Source organism: Lepidochelys kempii, chromosome 12 (assembly GCF_965140265.1).
Source record: "Lepidochelys kempii isolate rLepKem1 chromosome 12, rLepKem1.hap2, whole genome shotgun sequence".
Taxonomy (NCBI): domain Eukaryota; kingdom Metazoa; phylum Chordata; order Testudines; family Cheloniidae; genus Lepidochelys; species Lepidochelys kempii.
In genome coordinates this window covers 38,633,304-38,659,986 of record NC_133267.1, presented here as the reverse complement: position 1 = coordinate 38,659,986, position 26,683 = coordinate 38,633,304, and the positions used below count along the sequence as shown (strand labels likewise).

Below are 26,683 nucleotides of genomic sequence, written 5' to 3'. Positions count from 1 at the left end.
TCTGCCTTTAACACTGGGCTTCTTTGGAACTCTTTATGGACAGTTTCTAAAAATGTTCTGCATTTCAGAACAGTACATTTACACGCAACACACTGCTTGGTAGAAAAGGCAGACACTATTAGTCAAATGCAATACAGAGCAGATCTGTGTTGGTGGAGCTGCAAGGAAAGGAACATGACACACCAAGTTAACATTTACAGCGAAATGCAACATTATTTCTAGCCTTGTCTTCAATAAAAGACATTTCAATAAATGTCTCAAAGGAAGAAGTGGAATCCTATTGTTTGAGATTTATAGAAGTAACCTGGATACTGGAGTGCAGGGAACAATTCTGTTAAAGCAGGGCATGAACTAGACAAGAACAAATGAGTATTTTCCATCTCTAATTTGTACAAAATGTAATATTTTAAAAACATTTTAAGCAATATTTAATTATTAAGAGGATGTCTGAAAATAATTTTATTTCAAGGTGTGGTAAGTCATCCTTTATTTGAGGAATTCTGCACTTAAGACAGAACAATTTTTACATATTTTGCATGTTGGCCTTGCGTAAAATCAGCACTTGGCCACCATGGAAAAGAAAGGTGATACTGAGCCATGTCTGGGACAACATGCCTCATGTGACTAGTATAACAGTTGCACAACTGAACAAGAGAAGCCACAGAGTGCTCGATTCACTCCCTCTGCTGTAGTATATTGTTACCTTTCATGAAGAATCGGCAGGTGGGACGCGGCCTCACTTTCCTATCACTGGGATCTTTAACTTCTCCCTCCTCCAGATCATCATCCTGCAAGGCACAGAAGGACAGATGCTTAAAAGAGTCAAGTCATCATGAAAACCACAGACTCTTTCACAGTAAAATCAAAGCCAGCAACTCCAAAGTTACTGGGAATGTGTGTCGTGGGGCAACTGGGAACATAACAGTGGGATATGCACTGTGGACCTTCCCATGCCTAAGAAAGGGTAGGGAGGGTATTAATTCTAGTGTTCCAGGGGAGACTGGAAATCCTGCAAGAATCAAGAGCTTCTTAGTACCTAGACAAGGCTTCAGATTCTAAGATGCACCCATTTTCCATGTTTTAAAATAGTTTTAGTTAAACTGGGGCAAACCCAAGTGGATACTCTGAAATCAACTGATTTATCTTGAGTCCCTCCTTTGGTTTATCAATTTAAAAATGCACGTTTAATTACAATGCTGTGACTCTTGTATACAGACCAGCCCGAAAGACTGACTGGTGAGGAAAGCTGAGACAGATGTTGGGAACCTACCTATTAAGTTCTGGAGGACAACTGCTGTGTTATAACACCCATTTGAATATGCCTCTTTATCATGTGTAGTGACAGAATCTCTTGAACAGCCTTTCAGGGAGGAAGTTAGGTCTGTTGTTTTCATAGTCCCCTGTTGCAGCAGTTAAATCACACTCCCTTCTCCACCATTCCTACCCTTTTATTTTTTAACACTGCTCAAGAGTTCAGTGTTGACTCACAAACCAGCATGGCTTATAATGGAACTTGGCATAAACTGAGAGCCATGATACAGCACAGGGAGAAACTCAGGAAGAAGGAGCGCGTAGAAGCTCTCTAAATTGCCTTCAAGATTAGTCATCCTGGAAGATTAGACATCAAAATATGATTTATGAAAAGAAATGTATGTCCACAGAATAAAACAAGTGTAGCTTCACAGAGCAGGCCTTTGCTTTTGTTCTCAAAGGAAACCCTTTCGGAAAAAGCTTTCAGCCACTTGGATTTGTCAGGTCAAAGGGAGGGTTTTTTTAAAAGGGGTCCAGTGGAGAGAAAATATGCATGTGACAAGCGACATCAAAGGCACTAGGGGCAAGAATGACAGCTGTTCCGACTAAGGGTATGTCTACAATGCAGCTGTGAGCATGCTTCCCGGCTTGGGCAAATGGACATGTGCTGGCTCTCCTCAAGGTAGCATGCTAAAAACAACAGCGTAGCCAGCAGTTGCATGGGCAGTGGCTCAGGCTAAGCCACCTGCTCACAAACACATCTGGACATCCTGAGTATATACTCCATCAACAAGCCCAAGCTGCTGCCCATGCGACCCCTGGCTACACTGCTATTTGTAGCATGCTAGCTCAAGCAGAGCTAGTGTGTGTCTGTCTACCCATTCTGGGAAGCACAGTGTAGATGTGCAGTGTAGATGTACCCAAAAAGGTGCTGGAACCTTATCTTGCCTCTCTCAGCTTCTCTACCTCAGAGATGCAAATATTTCCCTACTGTCTGTGGAACACATCTTAATAGAGAGAGTGTCTTGTGGACACCTTCCCTCTCACTGGCAATCGTGACATCCCTGTAGCAACTACAGTGATTACATCCATGGAAAAGTTATATGAAGAAAGCGTTTTATGTATTTTTATCAACGTAATAGCTGGAAACTAGGAGAAATGTCCACTTGGCTCTGGATAACCCAGCTCTCCAGGGACCCACTGTTTAATATCTCTTTCACTATATTCCTTCCAAGATTCTCTTGGGCCAGAGCTTTTTAAAAATGCCTGCAAATGTGTACATATTTAAATCTTGTGCTAGTTTTTCTTCCCCATCAAGCTAAAAATGTCTGCAAACAGCATAAATTGCAGACAAATTAACATCTCCCCCCCAAAAAGATGGGTCTTGCATTCAACATAATGTGAATGGTAGAGCCAGCTTAACACAGCTCCTTTCAATAGAACTGTGTGAAATCTTTGATAACCTGGTGCTTGAACAAAAGAGTATTTAATTCTGTGCGGTCTAACGAGAATCAGACAGCTGGGATCTTCATTATAAGCTAATGTATGAAAGCCATTCAGAATGCAAATTCATCTTGCATATTAGTGTGGACAGCATTCCCAGGAACCCCTAGCAATTGGGAGGAATGCTTTAGTATGAACAACGAGGAGTCTGGTGGCACCTTAAAGACTAACAGATTTATTTGGTTTCAGAGTAACAGCCGTGTTAGTCTGTATTTGCAAAAAGAAAAGGAGTACTTGTGGCACCTTAGAGACTAACCAATTTATTTGAGCATGAGCTTTCGTGTAGCTCACGAAAGCTCATAAATTGGTTAGTCTCTAAGGTGCCACAAGTACTCCTTTTCTTTTTTAGATTTATTTGGGCATAAGCTTTCGTGGGTAAAAAATCCACTTCTTCAGATGCATGGAGTGAAAATTACAGATGCAGGCATAAATATACTGACACCTGAAGAGAAGGGAATTACCTACAGGTGGAGAACCAGTGTTAAGAAGGCCATTTCAGCCAGGGTGGATGCGGTCCACTCCCAATAATTGATGAGGAAGTGTCAATACCAACAGAGGGAAAATTGCTTTTGTAGTGAGCCAGTCGCTTTAGTGTTGTATCAAGATGCATGTTAAAGTTATTCTGAAATGATTTTAGGGATCCACTAAATTTAAATTGCTTGGGTTCTCCCACCACAAGGATTTCAGGTAACACAGAAATGTCTAATCCAGGGGTGGGCAATAATTTTCGCAGGGGGATCACTCCAATGATTTTGGTAAGTCATCATGTGCCGCACATTTCTACCATATTAATGGAGCGGGTGTGGGGTCTGGGAGGGAGTTTGGGTGCAGGAGGGGGCTCCGGGCTGGTGCAGCATGTTGGGGTTCAGGAGAGGGTGACGGGTGTGGACTCTGGGAGGGAGTTTGGTGCAGGAGGGGGCTCCAGGCTGGGGCAGGGGTGCAGGAGGGGCTGTGGGGTTTGGGAGGCAGTTTGGGTGCAGGAGGGGATTCTGACCTGGGGTAGGGGGTTGGGGTCCAGGAGGGAGTGCAAGGTGTAGGCTCTGGCCGGGAGGCGCTTACCACAGGCAGCTCCCAGCCGGCGACACTGCCGGGCTCAGGCAGGCTGCGTGCATGCCATGGTCCCACCCACTTCCAGAATCGGCTGCGGCAGGCTGCTGCTGGCACGTCTCTGCATGCCCCTTGGGGGGAGGAGAACAGTGGGTCTCTGTTCGCTCCCTGCGCCCACAAGCACCACCCCCCGCAGCACCTATTGGCCAGTTTCCGGCCAATGGGAGCTTTGAGGATGGTGCTGGGGGTGGGGGCAGCGCATGGAGCTGCTTCCCCCTCCCGCCAGGGGCACGCAAAGACACGCTAGCAGCAGCCGGCCGCTTCCAGGAGCGGCGTGAGGTCACAACAGGCAGACAGCCTGCCTGAGCGCCCCGCTACGCCACGGGACTTTTAGCCGCCCAGAGATCACGAGGGGGCAGCCAAAGAGCCTGGTGGGCCAGACAGAAATGTTCGATGGGCCGGATCCAGCCCGTGGGCCGTATTTTGCCCACCCCATGTCTAACCTGTATTGAAATTGAGTCAGAACGTTTGAGTCATTTGAAAATATAGAATGTATTTTATCAGATCACCTTCCACAGTGAGCAGAACATAAGAGGAAACTTGTGATCCTGACCACTGAGTTAGCCAAAGCATCATGTGATTAAACATGAAAACAGGTGGTCAATGCAGGACAGATCAATTTTGTTACTGTATTCTACCTACAAGATTTAGGACACACTTCTACTGGATTACAAAAGGACTTGAGGTTTCTTTGAAAAAGCCCTAATAAGCTAAATCCTCTGTCATTCACCCCAGTTTCCTTAACGTTTTACCACAGTAGAGGTAGTTCAGCCAGACATCAATGCATAATTTGGGTTCTACGCTAACTTCAGCCAACGCCGGTCTACTACAGTTTCCACTCAGCTATGAACCTCTTTTAGAAAACAGCACTGCCAGCTGCAGCCCAACTGGGAAAGAAACTGAAATGACAGACGATTATTTTGCACGTCTCCTCCAATTAACTTCCTCTCCCTTAATCGTCAGTGAAGAACCTCTTACTTTTCTACCCTGCCCTCCTAGCTCTCAGATTTGGGTAACCTTCCTTGGCTGAGTAGGACTAGAAATGACTCCTTCCCAAAGCCATTGCTTCCTTGCTTGATTATCGAGAGGTGCTGCAGTGACAAACTTTCCCTGCCCAGTTGCACCTCTTGCATGGGGAACAAGAAACAGAGCCAAGAAATTGCACTTGGATCTCTGACAGAGAGGAATTAATGCTAACCACTTGGCTTTTATATTTTAAATGCTGTCTTACATTCCCAGTAGTCAGAGTGAAGTGTGGTCGAAACTCAAGACTGGGAGCCCATAGGAAGGGTTCTAGTCCCTGATCTGTGGTACTGAGAAAGTCATTTCACCACCAACTCATTCTCCTCCACCTGTAAAATGGCACTAATATTGCACACGGTGACTGATGAGTGCTGCTATACAGCAATCCAGGCACAAAGTACTAAGTAAGCACTACTGACCACAATTCCTAATGGGATCAGTCACTTTGCCTTTCTGAGTACAAACTCGGATAGGTCACCACAGGAAGTGTGAATCACCAAAATGTCAGACAACAACTTACTTTGATTGTCAGCTCTTTTATGTGTTTATACAGTGCCTAGCACAATGGGGTCCTGACCCATGACTAGGGTTTTAAGGCACTATTGCATATAAACAATACAATCTATTTTAAGCACATGGGTTTGCCACACATGCCAGACATCCCATCCGCAGGAGCCATTAGAGCCTGGTAGGTTAACAATGTACAAGTGATGACATAGCTTGTAAGCGCCTAGCATGTGGCTGGCTAACTAGGTGCTAGCATTACCCAAAAGTCCTTTGTGAGCAAAGGTAGAAAGCTGAAGCTCTGGAGACCCTGTGCACTGATCAGGACCACGTTTACTTGAGATCTTTACAGATGTTGTGCGCAACAGGGTTTTCCAGAGTACACAGCAACGGAAGTCACAATTAAGTACACAGCAGACCTTCCTTTTCAGAAGTGTGCACCTCATATATATGCTGGGGCATAACCTGAGGGATGGGCAGTGATGGACAGTTTGAGAGCCCACAGTAGTTATAGGCCATAAATTAGACCCAAAAAAAGCTACTGAAGATATTCACATCAAATATGACAGATGTTCAGGGCACGACAGCCTAAGAGCCAGCTAATTTTGAATCCAAGGGCAGAACAACAGATTTCCCCAACCCACAGAGGCTTGTTGAATTCCGTCCCCGTCTAAGGATAACTCAAACTTACATCAATCTCGCCATCATCAATTTCTCCATCATCTTCCTCTTTCTTCTTCTCTTTGAGAGGATCCTGGCCATCCTTTTCATCATCGCTTTTACTGTTGGATTTCTTCTCATCCTCAGGTGCATCGTCTCCCTTCTCCTCCTCCTCGTCATCCTCACCCCCCACCTTCTCGGCCTCATCCTCTGGAACAGCCGCACTTGGCTCCTCGGGAACTTCCTCATCATAGTCCAATTCATGCTCATCCAGTTCCCGGGTGACAGAGGATGCTTCGTCTCCAAGGTCATTTGTCTGGTCTTCCTCCTCCCTGAGACACGGGGAGCTCTTCAGCTCCCTGCTCTGCTCATTACTGTCAGAGTCCTGGGACTTGGTTTCACTTAAGTGGTCCTCCTCATCCGAGTGGTTCTCCTCTTCGCCCTGACTCAGTCCCCTGACTGCATCCTCCTCTTCCTCCAGAATGTTGCCATGACCCTCTCCATCCAGTTCCCGATCTGAGCCACTCTCTTTCAGGATTTCGTCGTCTGAGAGTTGCTGGTCCTCCTCCTCGGGAGAGCAGGGGTGTTGCTCAGGACTGTCGGAAACATCCATCAGTACTTGGTAGTCTGCTAAGGGCAAACACAGTACGTTTAGTATGTGGAACAAAAACCTTGTCCTCATAAAATACAGGAATACAGCTTGTATCTTTCTACTGGAGGAGGTGTTGCTTGAATGTATGGTCTCAGCTTACTCCACAGAACAAAAGAAGTTTAAATATCCAAACAGCTTAAATTGTTTATTTCAGTATTGTCCCAGACTGACTAGTTAAATGGGATGCTACACCTTGTGTATGCACAGATACAATCTTGGATAAGGATTTCACCTGCTTTTCCAAGCTACACAGGGTCAGGCCAAATCACTACTTGGATAGGCGACTTCCCCAAAAAATTCCAGATGCTGCATGAAACAGTGTGGTACTCTTCCCTAGAGGACAATACTTCACTAGAACCTCAGCATGGTGATATGCCGCAGCTTTAGGATGACATGTAAAATACAAGACCTAACCAGACATGGTTAAAGATCCAAGATAATCACATTCTGTCCACAAAGTAATTCCCCTCTCATTTCAACTGCGTAAGTCATTTTTCACATCTCCTTCTAAAAGCGGCAGACAGTACTGCTGGTGTAAAATGGCTGCTGCGTTCCACCCCAGAGGTAGCTGTATTTCATCAAGAGGTTGGTGAGCGCTGTATAAACAGGGTCTGATTTCAGAAGTGTTCAGTTCCCAAAAATCTATCTGAAGTAAATGGGAGCAATGGATGGTGCAGCTCCTCCGATTACAAGCTGTGTTCCAGGTTATGAACTTTGGCAAAAGCAGCTATATATACTGGCCAGAGCAAATACAAAACAAAAACTGTATGTGTGTGTGACTGATTTAAATTATTAAGAAATTTTGAATATAATTAAATTTAGAATGCAAAACTATGACTAAGCACCCCCCTCTCTACATAGTAACACTGTATCTAAAATATCTTTAAGTAAACATTTCTATTTCAAATATGTCCATGTGCTCTATCGTGTCTTTTTTGTATGGTCCATAAGAACATTTAAAAATTAGGTCTCTGCTTATGATAGAAAAGATAAGTACAGTAATGACAAGAGGCAAGGCAGAAGGTATTTCAGAAGTAATACATCAAACGCATTTGTGTTCCACAAAGGAGAAGGCTGACTTTATAGGGGACTGGATGGCCCAGGGAACTGGTAATGAGGTATAAGTCCTCTGACCTCCAAGTACAGTTGTTACCATCTGATAGCTGTTTGGTACTCTATGCAGTTACCTCAACCCTCAGAACAAAGTACATATCACCAGACAGATCACAATAACTGGCACCAGTTGGCAGTCTCAGAAGAAGCCAAGGACTGAATGGGCATGGGTCTAAACAGGGTATAGAGGTTACTCCTCCAGAACGCTGGAGAGGCAAACTAATGGTGTAGCATGAGGAAGTGTGTACTGTAGTTCTCCGTCCTGTACCTATGGGATGATTAAACAGAGGCCTTCAATTCCCAGCACTGTCAATCTGACGCTCTTCCAAAGTACTCACTTCACCATTAATTTTTTAAAATATATATGTACACACACACACACACACACGCACACATAGTCTGACTTGTCTTTGTGAAAGTGTTCTGTAATCATGGAGGTTTGGGAGGGCAGGAGGCAGAGTTTAGACGTCAAGAGGAATACTGGTACTGGGCTTGTTAAGGTAGCTTTATGGCTGAAAGAAAAATCATGGGATTGAAATCAGTTTTATTAAATTCCTCTCACAGACCGATTCCATCCCCCAAAATATGTATCATGCTTCACTCAATTGAGTCTTCTCCATTATAGATCCCTGAAAGCTTGTTCACTTTGTGGAACAACTGCAGTTGAGAGCTGCATAAAGTACCAGACTTTCACTGATTACATTTAAACTCTTTAGATGAAAGATGCTACATATACAAAATATTATATTGAACCAGGCAGAAGGGAGCTTCTCTAAGGAGACCACCCATGTCTCCTTCAAACAGTTTGTATCCATTAATTCTACTTCTGTGTGAAAAAAGAGTTACCGCCAGCAGTCAGCTGAGCAGTATTTTCTACTCTCCTGATCCACAACTGGCTCACTCACTCTTCCCTACTGAGTTTCTTTGACCCGGACCGTAGCAAAAAAGGCTGCCATTTACCTTAGGAGTAGGCAATAGACTATGACAGGGGCATGCTAGGTCTCCGGTGATCAAGCATACTGCCATGAAATCTAAATAGATTTTAAGACGGAAAAAAGCTACAACAAGTCTCAGAATTTGAAACACCAGATCCTGGCTGATTATTATGGAATTTGGGATCTCAGCTCTGAAATGGGACAGGAAGGGTGTTACAGGCAACATGGGTTAGTAGTTAGAGCCCAGGGTAGGAAACCAGGAACTCTGGAATTCCAATCCTTGCTACTGATTTGCTGTGTTGGCTTGGGCACGTTGCTTAGCTTGGGTTTCTCAGTTTACTCATCTGTTAAAAACAGGACCAAGAGAGGCTTAATTTTCTCCCACTTTTGTTTTTGTGCCTTCTTCCAGCAGCCCCCCCTGTCCTGCATGGATCGCTGTCACCCCCAGTCAGCCCAGTTTACCACTGAGATTATGGTAAAGACACATTTTAGCCCTAGCAGTAGCTTCTAGTGTTTCTCAGCACACACAGCTTCCTCAAATGACCAACTTTGTGATTTTATTAAGAAATTAAAAGATCAATAATAACATAGCTAATTTCTTCCTGCTAATTGCAGCTCTGGGCAGTTAAGTACATTATGGGGCAGATTTCAAATAAATTGTGCCTTTAAAAACATTTAAAGGTTGATGCTGAACTCAAATGTCAGCCACAAATTGTTACTTTCTATAAGAACAGTTCTATGACCATTTTAATGATCTAACTGCCTTCGAAATTACCCTTTCCAGCACATGCATGGCAATTTACTTACAATTTGTTACATCTCACATAAAAGGTCAACATTAACAAGCCTGGAGAAATGTACAAACTGTCAAGCAAAGATGAGTTAGGGGAATTTATTTGTTTTCTGACCTACTGCAAATACGTTGTTTAAAAAGAGGATGCAGATTAGGGGATGTGAAGGGACTGGGAGAAAATGTGCTTGTGCTCATTTGATCAATTTAGCTGCTGAGTATAAACGTTCACCTCTGCTGGCTGTTACTAAAACTACAACAGGGACACAGTCTAGTCCTGGTACATCTCTCTCCTCTGTTGAGCTCCACTAAGAAGTGACGGAAGGGGACAAATGTGTATAAAACCAGTGCTATCTTTAATGATCACATCCACAAAGGCGACTGTTCATGTTAGTTCATTACATATTTCCTGCTTCCCAGCAACAGCATTGCAAGTTTCCCCATACCGATCCTCAGCAACAGGCCTCAGACCTCCTCTGTTGGGTCATTTCTAAAGCTACTTTGATGAGGCAGCGCACATGGGAAGCTTGCACTGCCTGCTGTTACGTGGATACGCAGAGGGCGCTCAGTTCAGCCAGCTGGTCAATCTCCATGGCCATCACTCTGCCTCAGTTCACCAGTACAATAGAAAAACTACGCCAAGACGAAGGAATGCTGTGATTATTATGCTACAAGCAACTATGTGGAAATCAAGAAAACCCACCGTAAGAATCACAAGGTGGAACTAGAACCAGGAAAAAAGTGGGGAGATAAAAATGGTGTGACAATTTTTTATACTAACATGGGGACAGCAGTGGCCACCATTCTCCTTGTAGGCCACTAACTGTTGTTCTTTCAGTGAAAGGAAGGCTAGTGAAAATCCCAGCCCAATTTTTATTCCAAGAAGTTTAGACTGACAGCATTTACCACCTTACCACAGCAATCAATCAGTCCTGCCCTGGCTGGCGTGGAGATGCCTAGGCCCCAGAAGACACACTTGTCTCTGAGGTCTCAGATTCCCCAAACAGGTCCAGAGGACTGGAGGGAAAGCAAGCGAGGAAGCTGTGTTAACACCACAACAGCTTTATTTGGAGCACTATTTCAGAAGTATGATAGGACAGGAAGAGACGCATTGTGACTGCCTGAGAGCCTTGCTGATATAGTGAAGGTGAACTAAACAAATCTGTTCAAAGAAAAGGAATAACTCTGACCTACAAAATTGGCCCCACTTATACCGGGTTAAAGGCAAATTTGTGAGAAATACAAATGGAATTTTTTTTTTTGAGAACTACCAATCCACATATAATGCTACAGGACTTATAACCTAGAGTTACGTGGCAATAAACCAATTAATAAACACTACCTTCAATTGACAGCACTTCAAAACCACTTTATAATTTATGGGTGGGGCCACCTCTGTTTAAGGTTGCCTGACTTTTTCCAATAGAAAACCCTGTTTTCAGTTGCCTGTAACTTTGCCAAACTTTAACCTGAATCAGTTCCTTAACCAGGCTGGGTTTTTTTTTTCTTCTGAAAGTTTCATCTAAAACATTTCAGTTGTTTCTGAGAATGGGATTATAGAAAAATGTTGGTTTCACTCAAGTTAAAAAAATGCCTTCATGCATTGGATCTGGGATTTTAAATTTGGCAGACAAGGTTGTACCTTTTGCTGTCCTCATGAAAATTCACCTACATTTGGCCACGTTATAAGCCTTTGAAAAAAATCTAGTTCACATATGCTCAGTTGAGACTTGCTAGACTTTGGTAGCTAAATTCTCCTAAGATTCTGCCTTTACTGAGCATTCTGCATCCCTTCACAGATTCTACATGTGACTGGACTGTGCGTGTGTTATCCCCACAGACCAACTGAACGTGTTCCTTCGCAAGGCTGCAGGAGCTGAGCAGGACCTTCCCTGCAATTGCACCTCCCTTGCTGCCAACGGTCGTGACACCAGAACTGAAAGCAGGGAGACTGTCTCTCCTGTGCTTTCAAAGCCTCTGCTTTCCTCCCTCCACGCCACGCAACATAAAGGAGGAAACCGGCTGACCTGACTGCAGAAGGGTGAAGTCAAAAGTGTGACACTAATGTAGGGTCCCCAATTTGAGATGCCAAGGGTCTGCCTATTCAGAGCAGAGCTCCCAGTGACCTTAGCTGCAACTGTGAGTGCTCAGCATTTCCGCAACTTTGACCCTAAGTGTCTCTTGTTGGGTACCCAGAAAACGAGGAACACACAATGGCTACTTATGGAAACTTTGGTTTAAGTGAGTTGCCTATCACATAGGAATTCTGTGGCAGAGACAGTGATAGAATCCAATTCGCTACAGTGACATTCTTCTTTTCCTGCAATCCCCTGCCTCATTCACTATACATGTTCCAGATCTGTGACACAGGAGGCAGGGGTGCTAAAGACAAAAAGCCTCATTCACTACACAGTTCTGATTCATCCCCAGAGCGGGCCCATCCTGTGCACACTGAATGAGGCAGATATCCTGAGGAAAGAAAACAGAATGTGATCATAAAAGACTTGACTTTAGCAAAGCTTTTGACATGGTCTCCCACAGTATTCTTGTCAGCAAGTTAAAGAAGTATGGGCTGGATGAATGCACTATAAGGTGGGTAGAAAGTTGGCTAGATTGTCGGGCTCAACGGGTAGTGATCAATGGCTCCATGTCTAGTTGGCAGCCGGTGTCAAGTGGAGTGCCCCAGGGGTCGGTCCTGGGGCCGGTTTTGTTCAATATCTTCATAAATGATCTGGAGGATGGTATGGATTGCACTCTCAGCAAATTTGCGGATGATACTAAACTGGAGGAGTGGTAGATACGCTGGAGGGCAGGGATAGGATACAGAGGGACCTAGACAAATTGGAGGATTGGGCCAAAAAAAATCTGATGAGGTTCAATAAGGATAAGTGCAGGGTCCTGCACTTAGGACGGAAGAACCCAATGCACAGCTACAGACTAGGGACCGAATGGCTAGGCAGCAGTTCTGCAGAAAAGGACCTAGGGGTGACAGTGGACAAGAAGCTGGATATGAGTCAGCAGTGTACCCTTGTTGCCAAGAAGGCCAATGGCATTTTGGGATGTATAAGTAGGGGCATAGCGAGCAGATCGAGGGACGTGACCGTTCCCCTCTGTTCGACATTGGTGAGGCCTCATCTGGAGTACTGTGTCCAGTTTTGGGCCCCACACTACAAGAAGGATGTGGATAAATTGGAGAGAGTCCAGTGAAGGGCAACAAAAATGATTAGGGGTCTGGAACACATGACTTATGAGGAGAGGCTGAGGGAACTGGGATTGTTTAGGCTGCAGAAGAGAAGAATGAGGGGGGATTTGATAGCTGCTTTCAACTACCTGAGAGGTGGTTCCAGAGAGGATGGTTCTAGACTATTCTCAGTGGTAGAAGAGGACAGGACAAAGAGTAATGGTCTCAAGTTGCAGTGGGGGAGGTTTAGGTTGGATATTAGGAAAAACTTTTTCACTAGGAGGGCGGTGAAACACTGGAATGCGTTACCTAGGGAGGTGATAGAATCTCCTTCCTTAGAAGTTGACAAAGCCCTGGCTGGGATGATTTAATTGGGGATTGGTCCTGCTTTGAGCAGGGGGTTGGACTAGATGACCTCCTGAGGTCCCTTCCAACCCTGATATTCTATGATTCTATGACTATAAAAGACTAACATAATGCAGATGCATGATGTGGCAAAATGAAGGTTGCACAGACAACCTGAGTTCTGGCATTTCCTAACTTTTGAGTGTTTGACTTTGCAAACTCAGTTTGTTTTAATGTAGGTTTTTGGATGTAAATATGAACTAATCCTCATGCCATCACTGCCAGGTATTTAAGTTATCCTCATTTTTACAGTACATAAATTGGATCTGCTTACTGAGGAGAGGTGAAAAGGGCAGCCTGTTCATATTTATCCCTCTTCGGGTTATGTTAAAATAAACTTGTACCAAACCAAAGACCAATAAAAATGTTCTTAGAAGAACCCAAAAAACAAAACACATTTTAACAGGTTTTTTTAAATACAAAAGTATTCTTCTGCACTTTTGCAAGTTAAACAAGACAGCATTGGAGCTATGCATGAGAAATTTCACAATGAAATTTGGAAATGGAAACAAATGCAATAAAAAACAGCTTAACTAATTAAGAGATTTTAAAAATTATTTCCATTTTTATCAGTCAAAGTACTGTTCATAATATAAGAATGTTATTTTTTGAAACATAATTTTTAACCTGAGAAGCACTCTTTGACTTGCCCAAGGCAAAGAGCCTAGATGAGAACTCAGGAATTCCAAGCTTCTGGTCCTGTGCTCAAGACTATGTTCAACTTCTATTGTCTGGAAAAGTAACATTGTCGAAGGAGAGACAAGGCAGGTGCAGTAATATCTTCTATTGGACCAACTTCTGTTGGTGACAGAGACATGCTTTCGAGCTTACAAGAGTTCAATTTGTCCCTCTCACCAACAAAAGTTGGTCCAATAAAATATATTACCTCATCCACCTTGTCTCTCTAATATCCTGGGACCTGAATACAACGCTGAATATTGTTGTAAATTTTGATGCAAGAGACTATCTACCACAAGGGCAAGGATACCTGGATGGTAAGATAGATCAGAATACCCAAGGGGACTGTGTGTGACTTCATGGTTAGGTTATTATGGTGCCTGAGGAGTTTACACTTAATAAATGGTTGGGGAAAACTGAGTATAGAATTCTCATCCAATTTGGGGTTTGTGACCCACTTCTTAACAGACTGCCCTGAGGTTAGTACTCACGTTCTTGAGTTACTGCAGCACAGTTTGACAAGTACACTGAACAGAGGGGCTGGATTCTAACTAACACTGTTGCCCTCATTGTGTGGAGTTAACAAGTGTATAAGGGAAATAGTTTAGACAGAAATATATATGGGAAACAGTTCAGAGAGAAAATAAAAGCAATGGAATTTAAGGTAGCTTAGTATTCTGGGCTCAGGGCCCTTGCCAATGCCTTTTACAAGAAATAGTGCTAAATTCTGTCCTCTCTTGCTCTATGTATATCTCAGTGAAATCAACAGGAGCTGTGCACATGACCCTAAGGGCAGAATTTATCCAGTTTTAACAAAGATGTTTTAAATAGCTGGAGATGTATGTTTCTTATTTGGACAAGCAGTCTTAAAATAGGTGTTAATCAAAATCTGTCGCTAGAGCTCTCTTTCTGCAGAAGGAAAATTCCACTATTTGAGCGTATTGGACAGAAACTGGTTAAAAGGCACAACTATTTAAGTAGTATGTTCAATTAAATCTACAGATAGTTAAGCTCTGCCTACAATAGCAAACTGACCAGTTGCTGAAAACAATCTGTTAGCAGTAAGTCCACTGAACTGGTGCTGAAAACAGTAACTTGTTATCATCAGGTCTGAAGAATGCTTCTTTCTGTAACCATGCTGAAAATGATTTTGTCCTAGATACACTAAAATCTATTTATGCAAAGATTTGAAAAATCCAGTCTCCCAGGACTAATAGAAAAGCTTTCTTGGGCAAATGTCATCAATTTCCACAAAACCTAAGCTTTCATTGAAAAGAAAAAAAAAGGGGGGGGGGTTAACCATCATGATTGAAAAGAAAATCGTCCAAACATGAACAAAGTATGAGCCCATGAAGTAATTCCTCCCTCAGCTCCAGCATCTCTGCAACTGCTCAGGCTCTCTGAACTACAGCAAAGTGGAAACTGATTAGAGTATTGTCAATTTCAATATTGCAATTCCATGAGCCATCAGAGCAACAGGTCAATTTCATTTTGGGGACTTCAGAGAGCTCTGAGCAACAGAGGCAGGCCCTGGAGAAAAGGACACCTTATAACACAGAAGTTGAGTGAGAAACAATTAGAAGACACCCCTCCTCAGTACAGCTAGGAGGTTGTGGGAGAGGTAGCCCCCTGGCTGCTGAAACAATTGTTAGGGTTCTCCTTTAGTTTACCTCTCCCATAACCTTGTAGCTGCTACTATTAGACCATGCAAAGCTTTTCTAGTATCTGTAATCTGTGGAATTCCCACTTTAAACTATTGGCACATTAGTCTAACTACAGAGAATAAATGAATTTTTTTAGCTTAACAAGTACATTATTCATTAATAATTCGGTTTCAGAGTTAAACTGCATTAAAATAAGTTGAGTGAGATGGTTGTTAAGGGTTTGTTTACACTAGGAAAAGATCTTAACCTCTTTCCACACTCTGGACAAACCCTATAAAGATCAGGAGAAAGAATTCACACATTTGCCCTAGTTCATGCTACTGCTGGAATAGTGCTAGTAACAATTGTTTTTTGAAACAGTTGAACCACTGCTGACAGATTTGTCTGAAAATCAAGTCAGTGAGCAACTGCAGCACAATTCTGAGGAAAAAACCCTGTCCACACTGCTCAGGGAACTCAACCGAGAAACTAGAGTTTTGAAATATAGCTGCTGCTAACATGGCTACAGCTATACCATGGAGAGGCTTTAGTGTTACTGTTTCACTGTCCAGATGAAACAACCCAACAGGGCATAGATATCTATATTGCAAAGACTACCTTTCTAAACAAAAGGGTTAGAGCATCTAATTTATGAGTTCAATAACACAACACCTATATTCCTAATATGCAAAACTCATTCTAAAACAAATCCACATATGCAATGTCACTAGAAGCGACAAGAGAAAAACAAGTTTAGCTGTAAAACATTATGCATTAAAAGCATAGAGAGCAGCATCTGGATTTCCAGAGTGCATGTTTTCCAGACAGCCCTGAAGGGTTTTCATCAGTAAAATTTTTCCTGTTGCCTCTCTTAAGGGCACTTTGCATCTATCCACAATTCTGAACAAACTGTCCAGTTTAAATAATCCATCATCTCCCCATATATTTACCAGTGGGCATACTAGCTCAGACCCTCACCTTCTCCAGATACCACCTGCACCTAGCCACTTGGGGCAGCTCACGGTACAGTTGGGGTTCTCAACCAGGAGTCCGGGGCTCCCTGGGAAGAAGAGGCGGGGGGCAAGCAGGTTTCGGGGGGGCCACCAAGCAGGGCCCGCATTAGACTTGCTGGGGGCCAGGGTAGAAAGCCAAAGCCCCACGGTATGGAGCTCAAGCCCGGAGCCCTGCCACCCAAGGCTAAAGCCAACGCCTGAGCTATGTAGTTTTTCGGGGCTGCAGGCAAATATCCTGCCTGCTACCTCTTAACTCTGGCCCTGGCTTTTTTTCTGCAGAAAACCAGTGACTGTGGCACAGGGGGGCTGTGGAGTTTTTACAGCACGTTGGGGCAGGCTGGGGGTGTGTGTGTGGGGGGGTGGGTGGGTTCAGAGAGAAAAAAGTTGAGAACCCCGGACATGCAGCACAGCCCTGCCCTGCCACTGCCCACCCACGGTGAGAGCTGCCTGCGACCCCACCCTAGGCCGGCCCTGCTGCAGCCCCCCAATGCCCCATCCCTCTCCACCCCGCAGGCCCCCGCTTCTCCACACAGCTTCCTCCCTTCGACCCCGGCCTGGGCAGGGGGGCCAGATCCGCTCCGCTGTCCCTCGCCCGTGCGGGAGGAGGGCCCCCCCCATTGCCGCCCGGCTCCCAGCCCGGGGGGCAGAGCCCCCCTGCGGCCCCCACCTCAGGGTCAGGCTCCCCCCAGCCCCTCCGGCGCCCCCGCCATCCCCACGTGGGGCCAGGCCCTCGCCCCGCCCTCCATCCTGGGAGTCGGGCCCGCCCCGCGCCGAGGGCCCAGCCCCTCCCGCGGCCCGGGGCCGGAGCCCGGCGCGGCCCCCCCAGGCGCCCGGCTCCCTGGGGCCCCCCCCGGCGGCTAGGCCGCCCCGCGGCTTCTCACCTGGGCGGGGGCGGGCGGCTCGCGCGGGGCGGGGGCGGGGGGGCGGCAGCGCCTCGGAGGCGGGTGGGGGAGGCGGCTCCGGCTCTCAGCGCGGGCGGCGCGGGACGGGGCCTCTACTCGCGGCGGCGGCGCAGGGCGGCCATTGTGTGACATCATCGGAACGCGACAGCCTCCCGGAGCGGGGCCGCCCCGCCCGCACCCGGCCGGCCTTAAAGGGCCAGCGGCACCAGGCCGCGGGGGGCTGTGTGCGTCGCAAGCTGGGGGGGTATGTGTGGAGGGGGGTGTCAGGCTGTGTGTTTATGTGCTGGGAGGCAGGCAGTGTGTGTGTGTGTGTGTAGCAGGCTGGGGGGGGCGGGCAGTGTGTGTGTGTGTGTAGCAGGCTGGGGGGGACGGGCAGTGTGTGTGTGTGTGTGTAGCAGGCTGGGGGGGACGGGCAGTGTGTGTGTGTGTGTGTAGCAGGCTGGGGGGGCGGGCAGTGTGTGTGTGTGTGTAGCAGGCTGGGGGGGACGGGCAGTGTGTGTGTGTGTAGCAGGCTGGGGGGCGGGCAGTGTGTGTGTGTAGCAGGCTGGGGGGGCGGGCAGTGTGTGTGTGTGTAGCAGGCTGGGGGGGCGGGCAGTGTGTGTGTGTGTGTAGCAGGCTGGGGGGGCGGGCAGTGTGTGTGTGTGTGTGTAGCAGGCTGGGGGGGCGGGCAGTGTTTGTGTGTGTAGCAGGCTGGGGGGGGCGGGCAGTGTGTGTGTGTGTAGCAGGCTGGGGGGGCGGGCAGTGTGTGTGTGTGTGTGTAGCAGGCTGGGGGGGCGGGCAGTGTGTGTGTGTGTGTAGCAGGCTGGGGGGGAGGGGCAGTGTGTGTGTGTGTGTGTGTGTAGCAGGCTGGGGGGGAGGGGCAGTGTGTGTGTGTGTAGCAGGCTGGGGGGGAGGGGCAGTGTGTGTGTGTAGCAGGCTGGGGGGGCGGGCAGTGTGTGTGTGTGTAGCAGGCTGGGGGGGCGGGCAGTGTGTGTGTGTGTGTAGCAGGCGGGGGTCGGGCAGTGTGTGTGTGTGTGTAGCAGGCTGGGGGGGCGGGCAGTGTGTGTGTGTGTGTGTAGCAGGCTGGGGGGGCGGGCAGTGTGTGTGTGTGTGTGTAGCAGGCTGGGGGGGTGGGCAGTGTGTGTGTGTGTAGCAGGCTGGGGGGGACGGGCAGTGTGTGTGTGTGTGTGTGTAGCAGGCTGGGGGGACGGGCAGTGTGTGTGTGTAGCAGGTTGGGGGGGCGGGCAGTGTGTGTGTGTGTGTAGCAGGTTGGGGGGGCGGGCAGTGTGTGTGTGTGTGTAGCAGGCTGGGGGGGGCGGGCTGTGTGTGTGTGTGTGTGTAGCAGGCTGGGGGGCGGGCAGTGTGTGTGTGTGTGTGTAGCAGGCTGGGGGGACGGGCAGTGTGTGTGTGTGTGTAGGAGGCTGGGGGGGGCGGGCAGTGTGTGTGTGTGTGTAGGAGGCTGGGGGGGGCGGGCAGTGTGTGTGTAGCAGGCGGGGGGGGGTGGGCAGTGTGTGTATGAGCCATTCATTCGCTCACAGAGTGACACAACACACACGATGGTGCCCTGCATCCAGCTCTATTGCCAGAGAGCTCAGTGCTACACAACACCGCCCTGATCCCCCTACCAGGCACTGAAAGGCGAGGCAAGGCAATGCAGCACACCACAACGCATAGGGGTCAATGCAACAATGAAACCCAATGCTTATACAGCACAACGGCAGGTGCCAGGCGCACACAGACTGTAGGCCCAGAGCAGAAGTCTGTGTGTATATTGTCTTTCAAGAATGTTAAAGTTAAAACAAAACAAAAACCAAAAAGCAACCCATGGAAATGCAGAGTTAAAGTTAAATGCAGTTATCAAGCAAAGAACCCAAATCACCTTAACTCTGCCTCTGTCACGATAGCCCTAGGAAAGCCGGAAAGGCAGTTGGCATCATCTTATCATAAGACAGGGCTTCATTCTGTTAGGGATCACAAACCCAAGAATGTCTCACTGACAGTTGTGTAGTGGTGGGCCTGCTTTCCAGTCAGGCACACCATGGAAACAAGGATTTTACAAATTCCTGAGTAGACAAGGTAATCACACGCCTCCCCACCCCCGTTCATCATTAAAGTCCTGAATGTGCCAGGTGATCAGTTTATGCTTAGCACCTCACAGAATCTGGCCTTATGATTCCACGTGGCCACCAATTCTCTGTGGATTGTTAGACCCAGAGCTAGCATATTGCAGTATCCTTGTGTTTGAAAAGAGAGAAGGTACGTGTGGTGTTAAAGCAGCACATGGTAGTGGAGACATGCACGCACTAAGTTATAAAAGCAATGTGCTGGGGCATATTTTCTATATGCTGTGTGCAAAGAGGGAAAGATGGCAGGATACCATCTGTAGGGGGCGGAGTTAACACAGGTACAGCAAATGCCTGTATTTACAGATGGGAAAACTGAAGGAGACAGAGGTTAAGAAACTTGGATAGGCCACCCAGCGGGTCAGTGACATGGCCAGGGATAAAACCCAGCTCACCTGACTCCCTGCCCCGGCTCTAACCGTTGGCAAATTCTCCCACCAGTGATTGAGAATAGCCGAGGGGGCTGTAGCTCAGGACTGGGATGTGTGGTTTGGGATGCCCGGAACTGGAATTTGAGGTGATGCTGCATGTCAGGTCTTGGGTGAGATTTCTGACACTTTTACCATGGCTTTACTCACACTCTCCATCTCCCCTGATGGAACTCCAGCCTGGGGCGACGCTTAGATCCAAGAAACCCAGCTATGAGAGACTGCAGCAGGATGTGGTAGGTCAGGGCCCTTCTGAGTTTATTAACCCATTGGCTAGTTACCGGGTTGTCCTGAGACCACACCAGCTCAGTCCCTTGGTGCTATCTTATTGTTATGCACAGTGTCAAGGACTGCCTGTCACTGTGTGTTTATTTTAAAAGTGTTCCCTGTAAAGCTGAGAACTCAAATTTCACCCTTGAGAAGGATCAGATCCGAGTGGGAATGGATGGATAGATGGCGTGAAGAGTGATGCACCCAAAGGCAGGGAATGTGGCACAGGAGGGTGTTTTCCCTTGGTGCCTGCAACAGGATCCTCTCCACCTTTATCTTCTTTGATACAAAAGAAAGTCAAACTCCATAATCCAGATCCAAAGACTCCCAGTCTTGGGGTTAGGCATCTCCTGATCCAGATCTGATCATTGGTGTCCAGGCTCAACTCTGTGTGAGGCCTTGTTGACGCTGGGGGCTGAATCCAAATAGAGCTGTGCCAGTTTACATCAGCAGAGAATTTGGCCCTGAGGTTTTGCCCATCAGGTAGCTGCATTGGGAAAACCCTTAGTGCAGACACGGTTTATGCCACTGCAACTTATGTCAACATGAGGGGTTTGCACTGGTGTAGCTATCCCGGGGGCCGAAACCCCTGTGTAGAAGAGGCCTGGTAGAGGAACAGAATCTCTTGGTTTGGTTCACTGTGAGCTGTTCAGTTCTTCTGCCTCTGTTCACATTGAATTTTTGCAAAGTGGCCCCTGAAGAGTTTGACGATAAAGCCCTCGGGTGCCGCTCTGTTCGGAAGTGCCGGTGGTTCGTGGTTAGTGCACCATTTACGACTGGAGTTTCCCATAGAGGAACAGCCGGCAGTGTTTTGTTTCAGGGGAAACAGCCTGGGTTTTGTTTCCCTTATTCCACCTTCTACGACGTATGCTCTGGTCTGGCCATTCTCCGTCCTTGTTACAGCATCCCAGAGGTCTGAGGAGCTCCGGGACAGGCCTGGATGTTCGGGTGGTATTTAAAGGGCAGTCAGGGTCTGTAATTTACAAGCCAACAGAAATTGATTAGACATTAATATTTTTTACTGAGCTTAATTCTGAGCATTAGAAGACTCTCTGCACTGAGACACTGACCGGCACCCACAGTACCAGGGGTGAGAATCACAGAAAAGGCCTGGTTTGCTCCAGTGGGCCCAATTCATCCTTGCTCTGAGATTTCTCTGTGCCGGCTCTGCCTGTGAAAAGGGCCATAAAGCAGGTGTGAACCTGCAGGGATAATTACCAGCACAGGGAACCTCTTCCCCCTCTCACAAGCCCCCCTCACACGTGCTATGCCAGGGAAGATCAGGAGGAGTGGGGGGCCCGTCAGGGAAAGAGGAGGTGTAGTTGGGGGGTCCCTTCACCTTCGCTGTTCCTCAGCTTGAGGGATTTTCCAACCAGTGCTGAGCGCTGGGCTGGTCCCTGACAGCACCACCTCCCTTCCAGCCCGAGGGGTGGATCTAGGCCTCAGGGAGTCAATATCCTCAGCCTCGCTCTTTCTAATTGGGCCTTTTAGGGTTAGCCTGTGGCTTCCCTTTGCAAAATTAAGGTCTCTCTTTCCAGGCGGAGGAACTTGACGCCGGAAGACTCTGTCAAGGATTCTACAAGCAACAGCCCCATGATTTGCTTGGGCCCACGGGATCACCCCAAGAAAATCCAACCCGTGGTGCAGACGGGACACAGACTCTGAGCTGCTCTGGGCTCCCCTAAGACTCAGCTCTGATATTCCATATGCCAGCCTCCACCCCTGCGAATACAGAACGCTGACCCCCTTGCCAGGGTGTCTTTGGATTTCTACCAGCATGGGGGTTCCTGGGAATGGCTTTGAATCAGTGCATCTCTCTGCCCCAGCCAGCCCTGGGCCCCCCACAGGGCAGCCTTTCTGCTGCTAGGCATGTGAAGGACCTAAGCGTGGATCTCTCTCCCTTCGACTGGGTCTTTCTTCCTTCCAGCTGCAGGTGGCAACACCGTGCTCAGGTGAAGGTGTGTTTTGCGCATGGATCTGGCTGCTGGGGACTCCAACAAGGCACTGGAGCAGCTGAGTCCGTCTTCTAATGCAGCTTCTAAAATGCACCCTGGGGCATGGTGCCATGCTCCTCTGCTGACCCTGTGAGCCTGCCACCAGGTGCAGTCAGGACCCTTGATGAGACGGGAGGCCAAGGACTATTACATGAGGAACCTCATGGCTCTGCATCTGTCCCAGGCATGGTGCACGTACCAAGCCCACTGAACTGGGTGGACAGTTGAGAAGCCATGCAGCGGGCAGGTGGGGGGCTGCCCCAGGGGCGGGAGACAATGGGTTTAGGGTGGCACCTGGATGAGCTACTCTCTGAGAAACGGGGAGAAGAAATGGCAAGTAAGACCCGGCCTTCTGCATTTCACCGAAGGCTGGGGTGTGAGGTTTGGAAGGGCAGCTAGTTACCCAGGCTCTTTGAGAACTGGCCTGGGAGGAGTGGGGGGGTGGGGCATGACTCCACGCTAACAGGCAGGGGAAGGAGAGTGTCAGACATTGAGGCAAATTGATACTGTTTGCAACATGGCATCTTTAAGTAGGGAGATCAAAGACAGGTGAAAACTCCATCCCCAACCCCAGCCATCTGCCCCCCACCCCCATCCACCCACCATCCCCTCACCTCCACCCAGCCATCTACCCCTACCCCCATCATCCCCTCACCTCCACCCAGCCATCTACCCCTACCCCCATCATCCCCTCACCTCCACCCAGCCATCTACCCCTACCCCCATCATCCCCTCACCTCCACCCAGCCATCTACCCCTACCCCCATCATCCCCTCGCCTCCACCCAGCCATCTACCCCTACCCCCATCATCCCCTCACCTCCACCCAGCCATCTACCCCTACCCCCATCATCCCCTCACCTCCACCCAGCCATCTACCCCTACCCCCATCATCCCCTCGCCTCCACCCAGCCATCTACCCCTACCCCCATCATCCCCTCGCCTCCACCCAGCCATCTACCCCTACCCCCATCATCCCCTCACCTCCACCCAGCCATCTACCCCTACCCCCATCATCCCCTCGCCTCCACCCAGCCATCTACCCCTACCCCCATCATCCCCTCACCTCCACCCAGCCATCTACCCCTACCCCCATCATCCCCTCGCCTCCACCCAGCCATCTACCCCTACCCCCATCATCCCCTCGCCTCCACCCAGCCATCTACCCCTACCCCCATCATCCCCTCGCCTCCACCCAGCCATCTACCCCTACCCCCATCATCCCCTCGCCTCCACCCAGCCATCTACCCCTACCCCCATCATCCCCTCGCCTCCACCCAGCCATCTACCCCTACCCCCATCATCCCCTCACCTCCACCCAGCCATCTACCCCTACCCCCATCATCCCCTCACCTCCACCCAGCCATCTACCCCTACCCCCATCATCCCCTCGCCTCCACCCAGCCATCTACCCCTACCCCCATCATCCCCTCGCCTCCACCCAGCCATCTACCCCTACCCCCATCATCCCCTCGCCTCCACCCAGCCATCTACCCCTACCCCCATCATCCCCTCGCCTCCACCCAGCCATCTACCCCTACCCCCATCATCCCCTCGCCTCCACCCAGCCATCTACCCCTACCCCCATCATCCCCTCGCCTCCACCCAGCCATCTACCCCTACCCCCATCATCCCCTCGCCTCCACCCAGCCATCTACCCCTACCCCCATCATCCCCTCGCCTCCACCCAGCCATCTACCCCTACCCCCATCATCCCCTCACCTCCACCCAGCCATCTACCCCTACCCCCATCATCCCCTCGCCTCCACCCAGCCATCTACCCCTACCCCCATCATCCCCTCGCCTCCACCCAGCCATCTACCCCTACCCCCATCATCCCCTCGCCTCCACCCAGCCATCTACCCCTACCCCCATCATCCCCTCGCCTCCACCCAGCCATCTACCCCTACCCCCATCATCCCCTCACCTCCACCCAGCCATCTACCCCTACCCCCATCATCCCCTCACCTCCACCCAGCCATCTACCCCTACCCCCATCATCCCCTCGCCTCCACCCAGCCATCTACCCCTACCCCCATCATCCCCTCGCCTCCACCCAGCCATCTACCCCTACCCCCATCATCCCCTCGCCTCCACCCAGCCATCTACCCCTACCCCCATCATCCCCTCGCCTCCACCCAGCCATCTACCCCTACCCCCATCATCCCCTCGCCTCCACCCAGCTGTCTACCCCCCACACCTATCCACCCATCCACTCACTCACCTGTACTTCCGACAGGCGGAGCCCTGAGCGGATACAATAATGTGTATTGACACCCTATCCGTGATACGCAGGTACCCATGGATTTGCAGGGCTCTACTTACTGAGGCCGGGGTGCAGCTCTGAGGCACCCTCCCGCTGAAGCCCCGTCAGGGAGAGTCACGCGTGCAGCTGTGGGGATCCACGCGGAGTCATGGACCCTCCACTTGCTCTCAGCTGGGTGGGGACCCTGGGGAGTGGGGACACAGCTGGGGGCTGCTCTCTGCCTCCCCCCTGCACGCATTGCAGGCAGCTGGAGGGTCCACTGCAGCTCCCCAGCTGGGCTCCGTGCTGGCCTGGCAGGGGGAAGGGGGGTGATCTGTGAAGCTGGCTGGGAACTGCTCAGGCCCCCTTGCCCTGGGCAGGTGGAGGGTCCACAGTGGCTCCTCACAGCTGCCCGCCTGGCTCTTACCATGGCCAGGCTGCGGCTCTGAGCCACCCTCCCCACCAACCTGTGCCCCTGCTCCCCAGCCCCTGCACCAGTGTCCCTGTCCCCCAGATCTTCTGCCCAGGGCAGGTGGAGGGACCCAGGCTCCCCACAGCTGCCAGCGCAGCTCTCCCCAACACGGCTCCAGTGGGGGTCGGAAGCGGTTCGGAGCTGCAGCCCGGCCATGGTAAGAGCAGGGCGGGAGCTGAGGGGAGCCACAGAGGACCCTCCACCTGCCCTGGGTGGGGGGCCTGAGCAGTCCCTGGCCCCTGTCCTTACCTCCCTGGCCCTCCGTCCAGGGCAGGTGGAGAGTCTGTGCCCTGGTTCCTCAGAGTTGCCCATGCGGCTCTTACCGTCAGAGCCCTGGGTACAAAATTTGTATCCGCACCCACTCTGCTCTCCATAGAAATGGTCCATGGATACTCGCACCCGTGCATGTGGCAATCAATGAATATAAAGTGGATACCCGCATTTGCAGGGCTCTACTCACAGGAAGGGATCCCTCTGCAGCAGAGCCGAATGGAAGGGGCTGGGTTCTGCTCCTGTTTCACTGCATTTACATTTTCTAATGAAGGGGCGAACAAGCTGTGAAGCTGCTAATTACAGCTGGGCTGGCCACACACAGGCCTGGAGGCCTCAACCACCAGGCAAGGGGTAAAGCTGCAGGGAAGGGAGGAGCTCTGGCCTGCAGAAGCCCCTGGGTCTGACTGGGGATGCCCCCTTCCCTTACCCTGGAGTGCAGCACAAGCCAGCTGAGACCTAACACTTGTGTCTGCCTGCGTTTCCCCAACAGCTGCCCCTGCCTTCGTGTTGGCACCTGTAAGCACAGCCAGCTGGGTACAAGTCGTGAAAGAGGAGCCCGACTGCACTGTGTTCGGGGATGTGCAGGACGAGGTACCTGGCAGCTGGGGCCCTGCTGTGGCTGCCCAGAGAGGCATCAAACCCCAGAAATGTTGGGGCCAGAAGCTCAGTGGAAATGGCATATGGGAGCCCGACAGCCAGGCACCTGCAGAGGAAACAAAGAAGGGAGCCCTGCGCTCGCTATGGCGACCCTGAGCTTGATTCTCTGAGCTTTCCTGGCCCCGTTCAGCTGCCCCTCCGCACTGGCCTTGGTCAGCTGGGAATTCCTCAACCAGGCTGCATTTGCCATCCTGTTGCTCACTGCCTGGCTTCTCAGGTCTCTCTGACGTTCCTCTCATGCTTCCCTGGCACCGACTAACTCAAATCACTTGGTGTCTTTGGGACATTTTCCTGGCTCCCGGATCCCTCCCCTGGCCAGATCACTAATGAACCTATTAACCACCATGAGACCTAGCCTGGAACCTGGAGGCCGTGCTGGTAACTCCTTTGCCCAGGTGAAAAGGGACCATTTAACCCTGCTCTTTGCTGTCTGTCTCCCAGCCCATTTGAGACATGACAATACTTTGCCTCTCACCCAGTGACAGCTTAGTTTCCTTAGCAGACCTTCCTCGACCGAATCCCATCTCTTTCTGCTCCCAACTCCTGGCTATCCGCACTCATTTGTCTGCCCCCTGAAGTGGCATCACTTTCACTATAGAGGGATGGTACAACCCCCTGGCGTGGACTCATTTATACCAGCATGGCTTGTTCCTGTAAGGGTAGGGTTACTAATAGAAGGCTCTTCTGTATGGCTAGAACTGCATCCACATTAGGGGCTGCTGTGATTGCACTATTTGGGTAAATCATGCTCCCTGTGCCCAGAATAGGCCCAGTTTTGCACCAGGTTGGCTAACGCAGGTTCTATCCCAGCGGTTCTCAGCCAGTGCGCATGTGGCCCAGCTGTGTGCTAAAAAAAAAAATTCAAATTTTGGGGCGCTGGTCA

General features: G+C 49.6%; 1 protein-coding gene across 4 annotated transcripts in view; it reads right to left on the bottom strand.

The window, feature by feature from the left end:
* The window catches only part of ZC3H18 (zinc finger CCCH-type containing 18), a 60,324-nt gene extending 42,816 nt beyond the window's left edge, over nucleotides 1-17,508 (bottom strand). For 3 of the 4 annotated variants that reach the window (XM_073308177.1, XM_073308179.1, XM_073308180.1), the window contains exons 1-2: nucleotides 6,080-6,678; nucleotides 704-788 (exon numbers count right to left, since the gene is read on the bottom strand). In XM_073308177.1, coding sequence (XP_073164278.1) covers nucleotides 704-788; nucleotides 6,080-6,661 — 667 coding nt within the window. In that variant the 5' untranslated portion in view covers nucleotides 6,662-6,678. Of the gene's footprint in view, nucleotides 1-703; nucleotides 789-6,079; nucleotides 6,679-17,339 lie in introns of those variants that run through there. The other variant, XM_073308178.1, reaches the window with a different exon arrangement.
* Nucleotides 17,509-26,683: the final 9,175 nt, after the last annotated feature.